The sequence below is a fragment of the Mobula birostris genome, chromosome 1, assembly GCF_030028105.1.
Source record: "Mobula birostris isolate sMobBir1 chromosome 1, sMobBir1.hap1, whole genome shotgun sequence".
NCBI lineage: Eukaryota > Metazoa > Chordata > Chondrichthyes > Myliobatiformes > Myliobatidae > Mobula > Mobula birostris.
Genome location: NC_092370.1, coordinates 33,257,224 through 33,278,770, shown reverse-complemented (window position 1 = coordinate 33,278,770; position 21,547 = coordinate 33,257,224). Strand labels below are relative to the sequence as shown.

Below are 21,547 nucleotides of genomic sequence, written 5' to 3'. Positions count from 1 at the left end.
CTGTATGCTATATTGCAAGAAGTAGAAGTGAAATTCTGCTTCATTTGGAAGGACCTTTTGAGTCTCTGAATGGTGGGAAGGGATGAGGGAAAAGATCAGCTCTTTTATCTCGTGCAGTTGCATGGGAAGACATGGGCAATTGGTAGAGATAGAAAAATGGACCAAGAAGATACAAAGGGAACAATCCCTTCAGAATGCTGAAAGAGGACGGGAGGCAAGAAGAGACTGGTGGTAGAATTTTTCTGAGTATAATAAGAATTGTGTAAGGATGATCTATTAAGTGCAGAGGCTAGACAGGTGAAAGGATAATGGGAAATCTTATCCTTGTTCTGGCTGGAGGAGAAGGATTGAAAATCAAAGAGCAGGAATTAGATGAAATGTGGTTGAGGGATGTGTCAGCTATTGTATAGAGGAAGCCATGGTTAAGACAAAAGGAAAATGTCTCCAAAACAACTGTGTGAAAAGTCTTTATTAACAGAACAGCACTTGATGGAATTGAGAAAAAAAGAATGGAGTCCTTGTAGGAGGAAATGGGGAAAATGAAAGCTCTGCCAGCTTTCTTGTGGGATATGGGGACCAGTCCTTGTTTCAGTCCTACACAATTCTCCCTCTACCCTTTGTTCATTGTAATAATGTTTCTTCCTGCACTTGTAGAGAACTTGAATATGTCATTATTTTTGCACCTTTCCAACTTGCTTTTGCTTTCACATTTTCTTCTTCCCTCTATTTTTGGACTTACCTGTTTTCATCTCAAAGTGTGGTTTAATAATTAATACCTATTACATGCCCACAAATTCCCACCACTGTCCTTCTTACAATACACCATTATTTCCAGCAAGGATACATTCCATTCTGTCCCCATTGTTGCTGCTAAGACGATAGGTCTTTTCCTTTGATCTATCCAGCTCTCCTCCACCCTCTCAGCAAGCTAAAACTAGCCTATTTGCTCACTTTCCCAATTCTCATAAATGCTCTTTGACTTGAAATGTAAATTATTTTTAATGCTCCCCCTTCTGTAATTGACGCCTGATCTACTGTGTGTTTTCAGTATATTTTGTTTTTAATTTGGGTCTAATACCTGATCTGTGATGAGTTAGCTCATCTATTTTCAAGGTTATCATAACCAGAATAAAGGTTAACAAGAACATGATCTGCTATGTTGAAAATTATATTGAGATTGTAAAACCATTGCAAAGGAGTAAAATAATTGAGTATAATTGAGTACTTCAAAAGGAACATGGCAAGCAATACCAAAAGTAAACTGAATGATTTTTTAATTATTAGTTCCACTGTCTACTTTTATTTACATGGTTCTTATTTTTCTCAGATGTCTTCTTACTTGAATTGGTGCGTCCGTGAATTTGCTGATATGGAAATGCAAATGAATGCGGTAGAAAGAGTCAATCATTACACCGCCCTTCCATCTGAACAGGAACATGAAGAATCACAAATTGATATAGGTTCAAACTTAAAGTTATTTAATGCATTAATATCCAATCTACTGTTGTTTAAGTGATGTACAGTATATGCTTGACTTGAATTCCTTAAAAAGGAATTCTTAAAATCCAAACTTGAGTATCCAAACTTGAGGTGCATTGTGTTAATGCACCTGATAACAGTCTGTATGCTGAAATTTACAGTACAATTTGAATTGACGTAATAGTCCTAGCAGCATGTAACAAATTTAGTCAAATATAATTGTACTTTTCCTTGAGATTGATCAATTGAATTTGGGCTGACATCGAACATTGGTGTATTACACTTTAATTATAATTATTCATCTCATTTAAAAAATAACAGCATGTAATCTTAATTGCTCACAAATGCTAATAACATAAATGGGAATTTGATTACACATAATAGATTGTACACCCACAGGTTTTTACCACAAAACGAATTTCTTTAGTTAGTTTACCTTCAGAGATTATTTATAGAATAGCAATCAGGAGCAGAAATGGGTGTTCTCTGATTTCATTTCAATGCCATTTTCGTTCAGAAATATTGTTTATGATTTCTAAAAATGCTTTTTAACTAAAATCCACTTATATAGTGCTTCCAAATTACTTCCCAAAGCACTTCAGAGTAGTGGTTTCAAACAAAAAAGATATACTGAGCCTCACAGGGAAATATAGAGTGGCTGACCTGAGTCTTGACAGAGGAAGATTTCAAGTAGCTGCTTAAAAGAGGAAAGAGAGAGAGAGAATGGCAGAGATGGCTTTGGAGAGAATTTCAGTGCTTAGGGTTATAGCAGCTGCATGCCCAGCTGCCAGTGATGGAGCTGGGAATTTTGGGAATACAATGCCAAGGTCTATCTTTAGCACTCTTACTTCTCTTCTACATTTTGTCCCATCAGCAATATTATTTGAAAACATGCATCACTTCTTTCCACAAGTACTTCAGTGACACTTGGCTTTATTTCACCATCACCTCAAGATCCCTTGCTGGCTTTAAATAGTTCTTATTCACCACAAGCACATAATTAAAATTGCATGGTTTGCTATATGCATTTTCTAAAAACCATCATAAATTTGGCTATGATTATATATATATTCCAACAATGATTGGTTGTTTCTTTACTTACATTATCACAGTGACTACAATTCTGAAGTACTGCATTATGTGTAAAACACATTGGTAATATATTTTGGACCATCTTAAAGTAATGAAAGGGTGCTGTAGAAATGTAAAAGAGTCCCAATGCAGGGTCTCAGGCCAAAACATTGGCTCTTTATTTCTCTCCATTGTTGCTGCCTGACCTGCTGAGTTCCTCCAGCATTTAGTGTGTGTTACTGGAGAAATGTCTTTCTGTTTTAATATGCTTGGGCAGTTCTGCAATTATTTTATATATTTTACATAATTTTTTTGGAAAAGGAATATTAATTCTTATGCCCAAACTCTTAATGCATGCATTACTAAATGACAATAAAAGAGGACTACATGTCTTCATAATCTAAAATGTTGGATTACTCACCAGATTCTTTTTTCGTGTTGCTTTTCCTTTAGACTCAAATCTCGCCAACTGGCCTCACTATGGAGAGATAGAGTTTAATGAGGTCAGTGTACGATATGATAAGAAGCTTGACCCTATCCTGCACAAACTGACATTAAAAATTAACCCTGGAACAAGAGTTGGAATTTGTGGCCGAACTGGAAGTGGAAAGTCAACTTTGACATTAGCTCTGATGAGAGTTATTGATAACTTTGAAGGTTTGTTTTTCTTGATTAAAAATTGAAAGCTTGCATGGTATAAATAACCAAAGGGAAAAATATACTAAAAATTAGATTATGCCAATTAATCCAGATATTTGCATAATTTATACATTTATTGAACTGTAGGTTTTTGAATGTTAATTGACGTACAATGAAAGACATAAAATACAAGTCGATGGGAGTAGGCAGTTTAAATAATTCGGCACAGACTAGATGGACCAAAGGGCTTGTTTCTGTTCCGTACTTTTCTATGGCTCTATGACCACATATAGTGATTGCAGTAATATCAGCCTAAATAATAAAAATTACTCATTACAAATACACTCCATGCCAGTCTATTTCTCAAATTACAACGTTTGAAGCATTACACCATTTATTTTTTTAAAAAGTAGTTCACATGAATCTCCCAGTGTAAATGACAACACAGCAAAGTGTTTTTATACTCCCTTGAATCTATTAATGCAGCGGCTGGATTGCCATTGGGGTTGGGTCCTTATTGTTGCATAAATAAATGTGGTTACTTGAGAAAGCTATTTAGATGCTAGAGGCAAGGAAAGAGGTACAGAAGGTCATATTGCATAACAGAACCATGAGGAGCATGACTTGTTGGTTGAGAATCTGTGCCATTATAAATTATTTCCAGAGAAAACATGAGAGAGACTTTTCTGATATTCATCACGATTGAGATATTGAACAATACTTTCATATACTACATAGTCAAGGTTGCATGCAAAAATTTGGAGCCGGTTTTGGAAAACATTTCTTTAGACATATTTTAATCATTGCTGGAACTGGTTGACAATAAGAGTGACTGAAGGCATTTAAGAACAGATATTCTACAAAAAATATTCAGAGGAATTGAAAAGACTTGGCAAATAAAAACAGAAAATACAGGAAATACTTTGACTATGGGCAAGTCAGGTTGTGTACGGAGAGAGAAAGTGTTAACATTTCAGATCAGTAATCTTTCATCAAAACTGTGCTTTTGGAAAAGTCTGCTGAATGCTCTGTTAAAACTTAGATTTTTCCATCCAAACAGAATTCGAGAAAGCATAGAAAGTAGTTAAATAGTTTTGTAGCAACCGGAAGGCAGAATTTTAAAACTGTCAATAGTTTGTCTATAATGCTTCATATTTTCAGTGGGGGTGGGTTGATGTTATAAATTCAGTATATATTTAGACTTTGTGCATACTCACTTTGAAATGCCTTTTTTAAGACTGTAAGGTGATCTGAGTTGGATAAAAATAGACCACTTCATAAGATCTACAAGAGAAGAAATGGGAGAGGAGGTATCAGTGATTAAGGAAAGACATAATAAATGGTGAAAATCTGTCTTTAATATTAAAAAGTAAAATTAGATTTAAGATTTTGGTAGGATTTGATTATTCATATCAGGTAGCAGCTTTGAAGTGAACCAATTACACTTGAAAAGGATGAAGTGTTTAACTTATTAGAAATCTGGATAATTAAATTAACTTTTGTCAGTAAAATACTTTGCATGGTTTTCCATAACAATGTTTTACCCCAGCACTAAGGCAATGAATAGTAATAAGCAATGAATAGTATTCAGTTAACAGCTATATAAAACCTGTATATTTATTGAACAGTAATCATAATGTGATGAATTTCAGTACAGGAGGGGGATACCAATATAGTTACCATGATTCTAGGATAAGGTAAAATTGGTATTCAAAGTCTCAATAGAAAAAAAATCATAGACTCAGGGAAATAAACAACAACGTAATTGCACAGCAATTTATTTTCCTAAAACCAGGAGCTCTAAATTGTTAAAATAAATAAGCAGGGGCATCTAAAGAGGTAAACGCTGAGGTAAAAGCAAACCAAACTTGACAAAAATACAAAAACTAGGATAGGGCCTGGTGTCTGGGGACAATTGGATAAATAGGGGTACATAAGAAGAGTATAAACAGAAATTTGCAGGTGACGTAACCACGAACTGAGAAGTATTCAACATTAGATAAAAGATTATTTTAAGGAATGCTGAGATTGTTGCAAAACTGAACAACCATCTATAATGAAAATGATGAAATAATGAACATGCTAGTGACTTCTCAAAATCAACATTAGCTAAACTACAAATAATGGCAATAAATAATGAAAAATCACTAGGACTAGATGGTTTCTATTCCAAATTTTTCTTAAAGAAATATGTGGGAAAACTGCAGACTCTTTTATCCTTCAGAAATCTCTTAACTGGGTAATTATTGGTTTTGGAGCATTGTATATCCCACTTGCTATTTAAAAAGATGGAGGAGGAGGTAGGAAATTATGCTGTTGTCTATAGTTGGCAAATTAAATTGCTAGTATATTATTGACTTTGGAAACTTTTCACCTTATCTCAGAGAGCCAGTATGACATTGTATATGGTAGATAGTGTCTAAAAATCCTAATTTTTTAAAGTTGACTTAAGTACTGATTGTCAATGATGGTTTCACATGGATTTTCACATGGTAATTGGTGCTCCTTAATCAAAACTGTTAAATAAATTTGAAGTTTATGTTCTGTTATGAACAGTTTTCAAAGAACAGAATAACCAGTGAATATTAGGATTCCTGTTCATGTCTGCAGTAATTGAACAATCCATATCTTGTATTTGTGCATCTTTAAACTCCTGTGAAATTGGGTTAGGTTGATCTGGTTTTGACTCGCTGCCTGTACATCCCTGGGCCAAATCAAGTGACTATATTAGATGACACTTCATTCCTGAGGGGGCCCATCAGCAAATCCACAAAGATGAGTAGTTGTTAGTGTCAAGTTTAACTGTGGATAGAGCTTTAGGTCTTGTCATAATGAAGGTTTTGTAAGAGTTTGTATGGGTCTGATACTTGAAGTCATTTAAAAATATTTGTGAAATTATGAAATATTATATTACACATTAAAACCCTGAGAGATAGCTTAAGAGGTTTTATTTGTATTTTACAGTAATCCCCTTCCCAAGCACACTTCATTGCTTCTAAGATTATGGTACCCAAGGTTGGAAAGTGATGACACTTGTACCCAGATTTTCAGTGAATCCCTGCAAATCCAAAATTGACTGTCCTGGGACCAGTTCAAAGTAAATTTATTTTTAAAGTACATATATGTCAACATACACAACCCTGAGATTCATTTTCTTGTGGGCATACTCAATAAGTCCATAATAGAAAAATAACCATAACAGAATCAATGAAAGACTACACCAACTTGGGCATTCAACCAGTCTGCAAAAGACAACAAACTGCACAAATACCAAAAGAAAAAAATAATAATAGTAAATAATCAAAAATATCGAGAATATAAGATGAAGAGTCCTTGAAAGTGAGTCCATATGTTGTGGGAACATTTCAGTGATGGGGTGAGTGAAGTTATCCCATTTGGTTCAAGATCCTGATGGTTGAGAGGTGATTTCTGTTCCTGAACCTGGTAGTGTGAGTCCTGAAGCTCCTGTACCACCTTCCTGATGACAGCAGTGAGAACAGAGCTTAACCTGTGTGGTGGGGGTCTCTGATGGTGGATGCTTCTTTTCTGCAACAAAACTTTGTGTAGATATACTCAATGGTGGGCTTTACCTGTGATGGACTGGGCTGTATTCACTACTTTTTGTAGGATTTTCCATTCAAAGGTGGTTCCTTACCAGGCTGTGATGCAGCCAGTCAATATACTCTCCATCATACATCTTTAGAAGTTTGTCAAAGTTTTGAATGTCCTGCCGAATCTTCATAAAGTTCTAAAGAAGTGGGGGCACTGCCTTCTTTGTAACTGCACTTGTGTGCCGGGACAGGTCCTCCGAAATGATAACACCAAGGAACTTAAACTTGCTGACCCGCTCTACCTCTGATCCTCTGAGGACTGGCTCTCTGACCTCTGGTTTTCTCCTCCTGAAGTCAATAATCACCTCCTTGGTCTTGCTGCTACTGAGTAAGAGGTTGTTGTTATGGCATTACTCAGCCAGATTTTCAGTCTCCCTCCTTATATGCTGATTCATCATCGCCTTTGTTTCGGCCTATGACAGTGATGTCATCAGTAAACTTGGATTTGGCACTGGAGCTGTACTGAGCCACACAGTTATGAGTATGAAGTGAGTAGAGCAGGGGGCTAAGCACGCAGCCTTGTGGTTCGCCTGTGCTGAGGGAGGAGATTGTTGAGATGTTGTTGCCAATCTGAAGTGACTGGGGTCTGCAAGTGAGGAAAATAAGGATCCAGTTGCACAAGGAGGTATTGTAGAATTTGAAGTTTATTGATTAGTATTGATGGTATTGAATGCAAAGATGTAATTGATAAAGAGCATCTTGATGTATGCATCTTTGCTGTCCAGATATTCCAGGATTTAGTGAAGAGCCAATGAGATGGCACCTGCTGTGGACTTGTTGCGCCAGTAGGGTAACCTGGAGTGGATCCAAGCCACTTCTCAGGCAGGAGTTGATATGTTTCTTGACTAACCTCTCAAAACATTTCATCACAGTGGATATAAGTGCTACTGAATGATAGCCATTGAGGTAGGTTACCATGTTCTTCTTGGGCACTGATTCAAGTGAAGTCTGCTTGCAGAAGGTGGGTACCTATCACTGCTGAAGCAAGACATTAAAGACCTTAGGTGAACACTCCAGCCAGTTGATCAGCAAAGGTCTTTAGTACTTGGCCAGGTACCCCGTATGAGCCAGCTGATTTCTGTGGGCTCACCCTTTTGAATGGTGCTTGCATGTCAGCCTCAAAGACTGAAATCACAGATCATCAGTCTGTGGGATAGTTCCTCGATGTTTTGATGGTGGAAGAAAGCATAGAAGGCATGGAGCTCATCTGCATGTTGCTTGATTTTGCTTTGTAAGAGGTGATAGCATTCAAGCCCTGCCACAACTGTCGATTCAAGCTTAGTCTGGAATTGCCACTTTGCCCATCGTACCTGGACTGCTTGTAACTTTCTTGGTCACAGGACTTGAATGCCTCTGACCTGGTCTTCGGCAGATTGCAGCTCATGGTTCATCCAGGGCTTCTAGTTGTGTAAGACTCTGAATAATTTTGTGGGGACACACTCGTCTATAACTGTTTTAATAAAATCCATGACAACTATGGTTTATTCATTCAGATCCACAGTTGAGTCCTTGAACACAGCCCAGTCCACCGACTCGCAATCCCATAGCCAGTCCTCTTCCTCCTGCGACTTCCTTTTATTTGTTATAATCTCTGGATCCTTGCTTTTCGGCCTCTGCGGGTAGGAGAAGGACAGCCAAATTGTCAGATTTCCCAAAATGAAGTCTGGGCATGGATTGGAAGGTATTACCTAGCTTAGTGTAACTGTGATCTAGTGTGTTAGAACCTCTGATGCTATAGGTTATCTGCTAATGGTAATTGAGCAGGGTTTTCTTCAAACAAGCCTGGTTGAAGTCCCCATCTGTGATTTGAAATGCGTTAGAGTGGACTGTTTCTTGTTTGGAGACGGCATCATGCAGTATCTCAAGCGCTTGATTGTAGTTGGCCACTGGAGGAATGTATACTGTCAGGATTATGGAGGAGAACTCCATAAATAGAATGGCAGACATTTGACCGTTAGGTGTTCAAAGTCAGGGGAACATGAGTTCAACAAAACCATCGCATCAGAGCACTACTGAAGGTTTATCATAAAACATACACCTCCACCTTTTGCCTTTTCCGAATCAGCAGTTTGATCTGTCCTATGAGTCGAGAAGTCAAATCACTGTCTCTGGTATGCTGGGAGTAAGCCATGTCTCAATTACACATAGAGCACAGCAATCTCTCATTTCCCTCTGATAAAGCAATCTTACCCTCGGGTCCTCTATTTTGTTTTTCAGCGACTGCACATTTGCTAACAAGATGCTGGGTTGGGGGTGGGGGGGGCGGGTATCATTCCTCTGTGCTTTAGCCTGGCTTGGAGCGTTTTAGTTGGGCACCCTGTCAGAATCACCCAGCTACAATTCCACCCATTATTTCCATTTCTTTCTAAATAATGTTTATTCAGCTTTTGCTTGTTTATAGAGGATTTTAATTTTGATGGTCCTTGTCTTTACAGGCTGTATAAAGGTTGATGGTATAGATATTTCCTTTGTGACATTGGACCACTTAAGGAAATCAATCTCAATAATTCCCCAGGATCCTATTCTGTTCAGTGGCACAATCAGGTAAATTATATACAGTAAATGAAGAGATATCAGAGTACCCATGAGTAAATGAATTACATTTTTTCCATTTTTACCAGTTTGCTGAAATGCATTATAACCTCTGATTAATGTCTAGATTTAATTTGGATCCATACTCAACACATAGTGATGAAGAACTCTGGGAAGCACTGGAAGTTACACAGTTGAAGCCCATGGTAAGTGAGTCATGTAATAAAATGGTGTTGCACAGAGATGGTGAGGGTGAGGGAAGGATTGCTACCATGGGGAGTAGAGGAAGGCAATGTAGGGATGGAGGTCAGTATGTGGATCACCAGTCAGAATTTGGAGGTGGATGGAATATCACAGGAAGAGAGAATCCGGGTAGATGGGCAAATGGTACTTTGGACAACTTGAACAAGAAGGGGATGCCTGAGATCACAATTGGGGTTGTGGAAGGTGTGAGGACCTTAAGACAATAATAATGACCCTCTCTTGAAGATCTGCTTCCATGATCTAGACCTTCAAATCCATTGGTTTGACAGAGCTGAAGATAAATGAGCATTGTACACCAGTTAAAAAAGCAAGCACTTACAAGGTGCTGACAATACCTTTGATTTCTGCTACAACCACTGTCTATTCAAGCACAGAATTCAGGGCTTAAATTCAGAGTTTATTGTCATATGCACAGGGCATTGAACTTGCAGTAACATCACAGTCACATAGCATCATACATGCAGCGCTCATAAGAAAACATGACTTGAGCAGTTTTTAACAACAAAAAAGGGTATTTTGGTGCAAAGTAATCAACATGATCATAATGTTGCTGTTCTAGGTTGGTTCAAGAACTGAACATTCTGATCGGCATTTACAAATTCTGCACATAGTCAGTTTTAATATTTTAAGCAAGTTCAAGATCAATAGCAATGTAGGTCTTTGGGCACCTTTCCGTTAATGGTTAGATTACAACTGCCTGGCATTTTTAATTTAAAGCCTCTGTACCCGCAAGGAAGCAACTTTTGTCTGTAATTTTATAATGCTGTTTAGTGTGGAATCTGAAATATTTCTAAACTACTATGTAGTGCAGTGGAACTTTTACTTCTTATGATTAAGAAGACAGTTTCCTCTTGACAGGTCCTGGAGGACGTTCTGAGCAAGTTGGTAATAGCAGTGTCTGAAGTTTTGACTTTGTCAAGACATGCACATATAGAAAGAATGTTTGCTTCACTACACCAGCACATCTGTTGCAGAGATGAAGCAATGCTCTTGAGCAATAGTCAATATTTCTTCAATGAAATGTTCAATAAAAATTTCTGTAATCCATACATACAGAATGTTTTCAGTATAGCTTTGATAAACTTTTCCTTTAGCCTCTTTCTGCTAAAGGCTAACATGTTAATTATGTACTTCAAGTTCTTGCTTGGTTGAATTACTTTGAAATGCCCACATTTGTCTAAATATCACTTACTAGCTGGTAAATACTCAATGAAAAAAAGAACAATATCAAAGGTACGTGATGTGTTTTAAGTTCCTACTGCATCTTCTAGTATGTACCATGCCTTTTCTATATGCAGTGCATTTTAACAAGAAGCCTATCTGTCCAACCAATATGAACCATGCCTCTCTTCCCACAATTCTATAATGCAAAGCTTCTATGTATGAACTGTTTATTTTAATATAGATTTAACTTGTTTTCTTTAAATGTTTGAATATTACAATGTTTTGACACTGAATGTCTCTACAATAGTGTAGTGTCCAAATATTAATATATCTTTAAAGAGTTTACAGATCATAATAAAAATGTCCCATCTTAAATCAGAAAGCACTGTGTTGAATTGAGAATGGAGCTGACAGTCAGGGAATGCGGCCAGGATAGAAAATACCACATTGGTGAAGGAGGTGGGAAATAGTGGAAGGGGTAGAAGAGGTTGGTGGTGCGAGAAAGAGGTAAAAATCACAAGAAAAATGAGAGCTGGTCAGAAAGAACTAAAACAACTTGTAGAAATCCACAATCATCTTGATATTGGTATATGCAACCATGAAATCTAGGTACAATGGTGTGCAAAAGTTTGGGCACTCCGGTCAAAATTTCTGTTACTGTGAATAACTAAGCGAGTAGAAGTTGAACTTATTTCCAAAAGGCATAACATATCTTTGCTCATTGTGGCCAAAAAGTCCTATTTTAACTTCATCAATCCACAGGATTTGTTTCCAAAATGCATCAGGCTTGTTTAGATGTTCCTTTGAACCTTTTGGATAGAACTTTTTGGCCGCAATGAGCAAAGGTATGTTTGGAGAAAAAAGGGTGCAGAATTTCATGAAAAGGACCCCTCTCCAACTGTAAGCACAAGGGTAGATCGATCATGCTTGTGTTGCAGCCAGTGGCATGGGGAACATTTCACTGGTAGAGGGAAGAATGAATTCAGTTAAATACCAGCAAATTCTGGAAGCAAACATCACACCGTCTGTAAAAAAAAAAGCCGAAGATGAAAAAAGGATGGCTTCTACAACAGGATAATGAACCTAAACACACCTCAAAATCCACAATGGACTACCTCAAGAGGCGCAAGCTGAAGGTTTTGCCATGGCCCTCACAGTTCCCTGACCTAAACATCATCCAGAATCTGTGGATAGACCTCAAAAGAGCAGTGCATGCAAGCCAGCCCAAAACTCTCACAGAACTAGAAGCCTTTTGCAAGGAAGAATGCACGAAAATCCCCCAAACAAGAATTGGAAGACTCTTAACTGGCTACAAAAAGTGTTTACAAGCTGTGATACTTGACAAAGGAGGTGTTACGAAGTACTGACCGTGCAGGGTGCCCAAACTTTTGCTTCAGGCCCTTTTCCTTTTTTGTTATTTTGAAATTGTAAAAGATGGAAATAAAAAAAGTTTTCTTGCTTAAAATATTAAAGAAATGTGTCATCTTTAACTTTATGCCTTTTGGAAATCAGTTCATCTTAGCTATTCACAGTAACAGAAATTTTGATCAGGCAAACTTTTGCATGCCACTGTAGATATTACAGAAAAAGCTGAAAAGGCCAAGTCAGGTAGTATCTGTGAAAAGAGAAATAATTAATATTTCAGGCCTTGGATCCTTCAACAAAACTAGGAAAGAGAGAAATAAGTCAGTTTAAGAAGCAGAGAAAACAGGTGAGGACGATGGGTGGAACAAAGGGGTGAAAGGAAACATGAGATGATCAAAAGATTGAGGATAACCTGAGTGTGAGGCAAATAGGAAGGTACCACCCTTACTGACAGGCAGCTTTCATTTGCAAATGCATAGGACAAGACAATGACATTCTAAGACATGGAAGATTGCTGTAATGTCAAGTCCTTTGAATTATTCATACTCTTATTAGTGTTCAAAATAGAAAGAAACAAAAAAATGCAGTTTGATACCCACACATTCAAGAGGAAACATATTTAATTCCTTTTAACAATCTAGACTAAGTAGAACCTTGTCATTCACAGAGATCTTAAGATCAATCAGCAATGAATTGTTAAGAGCAATAGTAATTTTAAAGAGACTGTTTTGATATGCAGTTGATTGAATCGCTGACTTTAAATTCACATGATACGTTTTATTTCAATAGGTCAGTGAGCTTCCTGAAGGGCTAAATGCCATTGTAGCAGAAGGGACTGAAAACTTCAGCCAGGGGCAGAGACAGCTTTTTTGCATCGCTAGAGCAATGATCAGGAAATCAAAAATTATCATTATGGATGAGGCCACTGCATCTGTTGACATGGAAACTGATGCTGCTCTTCAAACTGTGAGGATTTTTTTTCTGTATGCTCTGAATACAATTTGCATCTTACAATGAATTATCATAAGTCCAAGTGATCTAATGCCGACTGGCTTTTATATTTGAACTAGTGTTGTTGCAAAATTTTGCCTTACATACATGGTGTTCTGCTGTGATTTATTTCCTTTATGTTAGGAGTTCTGAATTAGCTTATAGAAGTCAAAGCAGTGCAATAGATCTCTATCAGCAAAATATATTTTTGCATTTGCATCTATTTAACATCTACTTAAACAGAGTAAAGTTTCTGAAGAATATATAAGGAAGGATATGGTTTCAGGTAATAATACTTGAATGGAATTACTTTTAATGATGGAAATTTTCAGCAAGTTCAATGGTTAAATCTGAAGATAAATGATTAACATGTCATTTAATGACCTACTAACAGAAATAAAAGATAGGACTTTTATGTGGCAGAGAAAGGCAAAATGGAAAGGTGATAAATTAGGATAAATGGATATATTTCTGCTGGGGCAGGTCAGGAATGATAACATTTCAAAATTGACTCTTTTTCCGTTTTCATGTGTTCTAATATGGCAACTTTTCACACTATTTGATATGCCTGAATTGTCCTCAACTGATTACTTCTTCCTCCTTATTCCTCAAATAATCGTTATAGAATTCCCTTTGAATCTGGCATAAATTTGAAATGGCACCTTCAAAGGTTCCCTGTAAAATTATTGAAATGTTTTCTTCTAAGGGGACCCAATTTATCAATAATCTACATTTTCAAATAAAAATGCATATAAAGTCAACCGATGACCACTGAGTTCCCATGCCATCTTTCAGTTTCCAGTAACAGAACATTTCAGATATCGTACTTCTTTGTGCTTTTAGATTTCAGACTCCAGTAGTGGCCCCAGGGTATCATCCACTATTTAAAATATTCAGATTCATTGACTGCATTCTTTAATTTCATTTCAATTTTTATAAAAGCATATAGAATGCCATAGAAATTTATAGTCCTGTTGGCTCTACAATACAATGCTATTATACATCCCAGTGTGTAGATGCTAATCATTTTCCTATAAATGGACATTTGGGGTTAGAATACATTTTCAGCATTAATATTTTGAATTGTTACATTTTTAATATCAAAGTAATCAATATCTTCAATGCTAACCTTAAGAACATTTGGTATTACAACTACCATTCATTGTACATCTGTGTATTTGGTTTCTTTTCTAGGTTCTTTCTACTGCATTTACAAATAGCACAACACTTATTATCGCTCATAGAATACAAACTATTATGGATTGTGAGAGAATTCTTGTTATGGACCAAGGGAGGATTGTCGAAGATGGAGATCCAAAAATCCTGCAACAATGCGACAGTATATTTTCTAGACTGATTAAAGGACCGCCAAATCATGATCAGACAGATTGCTAAAACTGTTTATGCATTTTTAAAAATCCTGTAAAGTGGGAAATGTCAGCAAGAGAACTCCTTACCAAAAGAATACTCTATGAAAAAGGAAAAAAAAGAGTGATTTTAAATATTGTATTATAACAAAGTAACTTGAAGATTTGATTTTGGTGCCTAATTTGAGTGTTAATATGTGATTAAACGTATTTATACATTTGTTTGTGGTAGCTAGTCCTAAACCTGGTGCTGTAAGAATTACCAACCATTCAACTTGTATACTGTGTATCACTTGATAATTCACCAGAATCTGTTGTGTAAAATAAGATGTCTACTAAATATTGTTGATACAAGGAATGTCTTCCATTCAGACTTGATTAGTGTTTCTCTATCGAATATAGTGTAGCTGCAAGGTAGATGAAGTTCTACTGGAAAAATGTTACAGTTGATAAGTAAATTAGTAATATTTGGATTTGGTACTGTTTTTCCATATTTTAAATAAAGTTATGAGATTCCAATTAGATAAATAGAAATCTGCACTATAGTAAATTCAGGTTTTACTAAAAAGAAATCAACTGCCTATGTTTTGTGTCAAAGTTAATATAAAATCATGAATATTAATAATTGGAAACTTTTATAGAATGTGGTACAGTACAGGGCAACACAGGAACAGACCCTTTAGCTTAATTAGTTCAGCATAACATAATGGGCCAATGACACCTGATCACTCTGCCTAAACATGGTCCCTATTGCTCCATTCTGTGCATATTTGTGTGCCTAAGAACCTCTTAAATACTTCTGTCAGATCTGCCTCTACCATCACCCCTAGCAGCATAAGCACCCACCACTCTGCATTTAAAAAAAAACACTTGGCTTGCAATTCTCCTTTGAACTTTCCCCCTCGCACCTTGAATATATACCCTCTAGTATCAGGCATTTTGACTAGGGAAAAAGATACCAGCTATCTACTCTACCAATGTCTTTCATAATTTTATAAACTTCAATCAGGTCAGCCTCTGCCACTCAAGAGAAATTAATCTTAGTTTGTCCAACTTCTCCTCATACCCTCTAATCTAGGCAACAACTTGGTAAACCTTGCCCAAACTCTCTCCACAGCTGCCTCTTCCTATAATGGAGTGACCAGAATTGAATACAATACTTCAGATGTGGCTTAATTAAAGTTTAATAAAGCTGCAACATAATTTCCTGACCCTTGAACTCAGTACCTCAACTTATAAAGTAGACAAGTCATATGCCTTCTTTACGACCCTATTGACTTGTCACTGTCAGGGCGCTATCAACTTGGACCCCAGTACAGTATCACTCTACGTCAATACTGTTAAGGATCCGGCCATTAACAGTGTATTTTTCCTTAATCATTAATATCTCAAAGTGCAACACCTCACACATAGCCAGATTAAACTCCCCCTATTACTTTGCTTTTATCTGAATTAACCATCATACTGCTATATCCTATGGCAACCTTCTACATTACAATACCAATATGTGTCATCAGCAAACTATATTTTATAATTTCACAAACAGCAAAGATGCAAACAGTACAGATCCCTGTGGAACACACTAGTCACAAATGTCAAGCCAACAGACCCATTGAGTGCTGCCCACCATCTTCTATGGGCAAACCAAAAGGCCAAATCCCTCTGGATCCTATGCATATTAATTTTCTAGATGAGCTACCAAGAAGGACTTCCGAAAATCCATGTAAACAACATCCACTGTTCTACCTTCATTGCTTTCATTTATCGTCTCCTCAAAAAACTCAATTAAGTTGGGAGGACATGACCTGGCCTGCACAAAACCATGCTTTTCCAAATGCTCATAAATCTTCTAACTAATAGCTGACAAGAACCCCACCAGCCTATAGTTTTCAGGGTTATTCCCACTTCCTTTCTTGAACAAAGGAACAGCATTAGATAGACATTTTCAGTCCTTTGTGATCATCTCTGTGGCTGGAGAGGACACAAAAGATATTGGGCAAGGCTCTAGCAATCTCATCATTTGCCTCTCTTAGGCACAGATCCATCTTATAATGTTCTTTAAGAGACCCAACACAATGCCTTCCTAGCATTATTACGATCTCCACACTGATCTCACTCTCCTCCACATCCTCCCTTTGCTAAATACAGATGCAAATTACTCATTTAGAACCCCACCCAGCTCCTCTACCTCCAACCAAGTTCCCTCCTTTATCCTTGAGTAGTCCTACCATCTACCTTGTTAGCGACTGAAATAGAAAGGTATTTAGGTCTGTTGTGATAGTGATTGTCCATATTTTAGTGAGGTAACTGAATGTGTCAAAGAGGTTAGCCTACATGGACTTCAACAGGCCTTTGACAAAATCCTGCTTGAAAGATTGGTCCAAAAAGTAAGAGTACATGATCTTCTGGGTCAACTTGCATAATTGGATATAAAATTGGTTTGGTGATAAGAGTCAGGGTAATGGTTGAAAATTGTGTTTCCAAATGGAAGCCTGTAACCAGTGGAGTATCCCAAACATCAGTGCTAGCACTCTTGCTCTTTGTAATGCAGATTAATGACATGGATGTGAATGTAAGAGGTATTTTCAGTGTGTTCAGAGGTGACACCACAGTTGGTAGAGTTTTTGATAGAGAGGAGAGTAGTCTTTGGCTATAGAACAATATTGATAATTTGGCAGAGAAGTGTGATATGATATATTTTGGGAGGAACACTAAGGCTTGGACATACAAAAGCACCAGCAGGACTCTTGGAAAAACAGAGAAATGTAGAATAGGGAAATGTGCACAGCTTCTTGAAGTGCAATTCAAAAGATGAATGCCTCATGATTCTCTGGCTCAACAACACAAAACCAACATGTTACTATCATTACTACATATGTCCAACATGGTAGCTTCAGATGACATCAAAGAGGACTCAACTCTGACCTGCATTCTATAAAGAACCAACCTGACACGCCCCTATAATAAACATGACTGGCAAGGAAGGCAAACTCCTACAGGGTCCTTCTTCTTACAAAATGTTTGGGGTATGGCCTTTTCATAAAGAACACTTTATTTCATCAGAGGCCAAACACAAAATATCATGATAACAATACCGATCCAAGCTCTCACACCTGCTGGATTACATCATCAGCCAAGGGACTGTAAAGAGGTACATATTGTCCATATCAATGACAACTATCAATCACTAATGGACTGACCACAATAACAGCTGGACTGGCCTAATCCACTAACCTAACCTAGAAACATCAATGTCATCAAGCAATTCTGCAAGAAGATCAATGTCAAAGCAATCATGGACCTCACGGAGGCAGCTCTTCTCAGACAGCATTTCATGGACTATCTAGACATGGAGTTGACAGAGTATTCACAGATTATGGGCTACAGTGCAGTTCACTATAACTGACACTTGGAAAACAAAGAAAAACCAAATAGGGGCTACTAAATTCTAAGATGCATACCTTTACTGAAATTCATCAGCAAACAACAGCAGTCACAAATTTATAATCTGTTTGCAGGCATCTGGAAAAAGAATATTCTAGGGGATTTCCAAGAACATGCAACTCTAACCATTTTCCAGAAAGGGACAAGTCCAGCTATGGTAACCTCAGGGGGTGCCCCTGCTGTATCTAATGGGAAAGTCATTGCCATAGTACTTCTCCATCTCTTCCTCCCACTGACTAAAGCTGCTGTCAAATCGTAATGAGGAATCTATCCATCTGTATCCACAATGGACTGAAGGATTTGAAATGATTAACTTTATCGTCAACATCGGCAAACCATAGGTCCTCTACCCACCTCTCCATGCTGTATCACTTTGTCCTCCTACAATAAAAAAATACTGTATGAGACTGAAAAATATGGACACCCTCGTACATCTTCAGAGCCGTCTCTCAGTGACTGTGAATGGTGGTGAAATTCACCACCTCCTTCAATGTACCAGCATAATCTTTGATCAACTACTGGAGAAAAGTATATTTTAAGAACAAGTTCTCAGACCTGACATAATACTCAGTTTTCCAGTTCTGAGCTAAAACATTTGATTCTGTTGCCACAGATGCTACTTGATCTATTGAGTATCTTCACCGTTTTCTATGTTATTTCAGATTTCTATTGTCTGCAGTTCATTACTTTTGGAAAGAAGCTCAGTATTTGTGTGTACATGTGTTTCAATATACAGTGTTTAAGTGTGTATTCACATATATGAACATTTCTATGTTAATGAATGTATGCATGCATGCCTGTACCTAGTTCTTTTTCTGTTGGAAATTAATGTGCCTTTTTATCTCTATTATTGATAAAGTTGCCTCAATTGAGGTTGTGTCCACACATATTGATACAGCACTGTAATTGTTTTATTTATTGCAAGTGTACAAGTTAATAATTTTAAACATTTGTATTCCTTGTGCAGTACAGCGTGGGGGTTGTTATATTTGGCTGGGAGGCAGCAGCACTTTAAACAGCTGCAGTTTGTTAAATCAATGTCATGGATTAGTTTACAATGTTCAGATTGATATTGTATACTGCCTTTCCCAAAACAAAACTGCACTGATATCACACAAAGAAAGAAAGCAAGCCAACTGAGAGAGATAAGGCAGGCAAAGGATTATCCCCAGTACCTTTATTCCATTGCAAGAAGACAAACAGTGTTTACAACTTTACTCAGAAGATAGTGGGAAAAGATCAGAAAGCATATCCGGACTTTAGTACTTAAAATGAATGAAAGTCTGAGATTAGGTAGAAGGCACAAGAGATTAGGAAACAAATGCAAGGCTGGTGTAACACAAAAGGAAATGATAATGGGTTGAGTAGAGAAAAATGGTCTAGAGAAGGTATGGATAAAACATATGCTAAATTAATAAGCCAAATGTTGATATAGGTTTGTATTGATACACCTGTGTGATGAGATACTGTTCCTTAAATTTCCACTGAACTTCATTAACATATTGTTGAAGACACAGGACAGAGAGATCAGATTGAGAAGCTGGAAATTCAATGATGATAAACAGCTATAAGCTTGTGGATTAAAACAGAACTTACCCCATCACAGCAGTGAAGAAGAGACCTCATTATGAGAACTGAGTTCAGTAAACTAAAGAGAACAAAATATTTGTAAATTATTCTTTCACCTGGAACAATTCAAATCACTGGACAATACAAAGGGAAAAGGTAACTATCATATGTTGCACATCATGTGGATGTTTGAAATAGTGAAAAAAACAGTAAAACTGATCTCATCAGAGTCTGGTCTCAGGAAGTGAGCAGAGAGTGACTGCCCCTGACTTCAATGAAACATTTGGCCAACCATGCATCAAGAAGCCCTGAAACTGAAATCAATAGGCATGAAGTGGAAAACACTTCAATAGTTAGAAATGTACCTCGCACCAAGGAAGATTGTTGTGATTGTGGTCGTTGTCCCAGCTGTGTGACATTGCTGCAGAAGTTCCTCAGGAGAACGTCCTGGACTAGTGATCTTCCTTTGCTTCAGTAATATCTCTCCTATCATTGTAAAGTCAAAGGGGAAGGTGTTTGCTGATGATCGAGCAATGTTCAGTTCCATTTAAAACTCCTCAGCAAATAAAACTACCTACACTATCATATTACAAGATCTAGACTACTCCAAGCAAAAACGTGGAGTGATAAATAACTTTTGTACCAGCCTATAGCCAGCTCCAAGAAAAAACTGAAGTCTAAATATATGCCTTTGACAAAGGCAATACCATTGTCTAGACCCCCATCATCAATATCCTGTGATCACTTGATTAATGCAACATACACCACTACAAACATCCATTTCTTGCACCATGGGTGCTCAGCAGCTGCAGCATGTACCCTCTACATAATGTGTTGTAGTCACACATCAGCAATTTATTCCACAAAAATGCACTGAGGCTTCAGGTGCCAGGGCTGGGTAATTAATGCTGGTCTTGTCAGTGCTGCCTAGATCCTGAAAAAATGGATAAATGTGCAAGAGAAAATGGATCAGCCAACAAAAACAGTCGTTTTTTTTGCTCCTGAAACACTTGCCGAAAGAGTTCAGAAAATGATTTTTTAGGGTAATAAATTTCCCAGAAATAGAAAAAGGGTGCTGGTAAATGCATAGTGGAAGCACTACAGAAGTCAGAGTGAAAAATCATCTTTGCATGGCTGATGTATTACACCTAAATAAAGACTATAACATTAGTCTCATGGAGGGATTAACTGTAAGGGTTCGAGTTGGTTGGTTTAATTGGCTATTTGGGGAATATAGATCCATAATTCCTTGAAAGTGGTTTCACAGGTAGATGGAGTCGTAAAGAGAGCTTTTGGCACATTGGCCTTCATAAATCAGAGCACTGAGTGCGTTAGGTGGGATGTTAAGTTGAAGTTGTTTCAGATGTTGGTGAAGCTGTATTTGAAGTATTGTGTGCCGTATTGATCTACAGGAAGGATACTAATAAGCCTGAGAGAGTACAGAGTGAATTTGCAAGTATGTTGCTAAGACTTGAAGACTTGAGTCATAGGGAAAGGTTGAATAGGAATAAAGTTCCTGGAGCGTATGAGACTGAGGGGCAGTATATATAGAAACACAGAACATAGAACATAGAAAATCTACATTACGTTACAGGACCTTCGGCCCACGATGTTGTGCCGACCATGTAACCGACTCTAGAAGCTGCCTAGAATTTCCCTACTGCATAGCCCACTATTTTTCTAAGCTCCATGTACCTATCTAGGAGTCTCCTAAAAGAGCCTATTGTATCTGCCTCTACCACCTTCGCTGACAGTGCATTCCACGCACCCACCACTCTCTGTGTGAAAAACTTACCTCTGACATCCCCCTTGTACCTACTTCCAAGCACTTTGAAACTATTCCCCCTCATGTTAGCCATTTCAGCCCTGGGGAAAAGCCTCTGGCTATCCACGCGATCAATGCCTCTCATCAACTTATACACCTCTATCAGGTCACCTCTCATCCTCCGTCGCTCCAAGGAGAAAAGGCCTAGTTCACTCAACCTATTCTCAAAAGGTATGCTCCCCAATCCAGGGCAACATTCTTGTAAATCTCCTCTGCACTCTCTAGAT

General features: G+C 37.5%; 1 protein-coding gene and 1 long non-coding RNA gene across 4 annotated transcripts in view; one reads left to right on the top strand and one right to left on the bottom strand.

Moving 5' to 3' along the window:
- The window catches only part of LOC140195453 (ATP-binding cassette sub-family C member 9-like), a 172,138-nt gene extending 157,183 nt beyond the window's left edge, over positions 1-14,955 (top strand). For both annotated transcript variants that reach the window (XM_072253779.1, XM_072253770.1), the window contains exons 26-31: positions 1,328-1,460; positions 3,004-3,207; positions 9,236-9,344; positions 9,460-9,538; positions 12,915-13,091; positions 14,310-14,955. In XM_072253779.1, coding sequence (XP_072109880.1) covers positions 1,328-1,460; positions 3,004-3,207; positions 9,236-9,344; positions 9,460-9,538; positions 12,915-13,091; positions 14,310-14,510 — 903 coding nt within the window. In that variant the 3' untranslated portion in view covers positions 14,511-14,955. The remainder of the gene's footprint in view (positions 1-1,327; positions 1,461-3,003; positions 3,208-9,235; positions 9,345-9,459; positions 9,539-12,914; positions 13,092-14,309) is intronic.
- The window catches only part of LOC140195462 (uncharacterized), a 58,403-nt gene continuing 38,123 nt past the window's right edge, over positions 1,268-21,547 (bottom strand). For both annotated transcript variants that reach the window (XR_011885472.1, XR_011885473.1), the window contains 4 exons: positions 19,523-19,574; positions 4,407-4,473; positions 2,972-3,028; positions 1,268-1,424 (listed from right to left, as the gene is read on the bottom strand). This is a non-coding gene — a long non-coding RNA (uncharacterized lncRNA). The remainder of the gene's footprint in view (positions 1,425-2,971; positions 3,029-4,406; positions 4,474-19,522; positions 19,575-21,547) is intronic.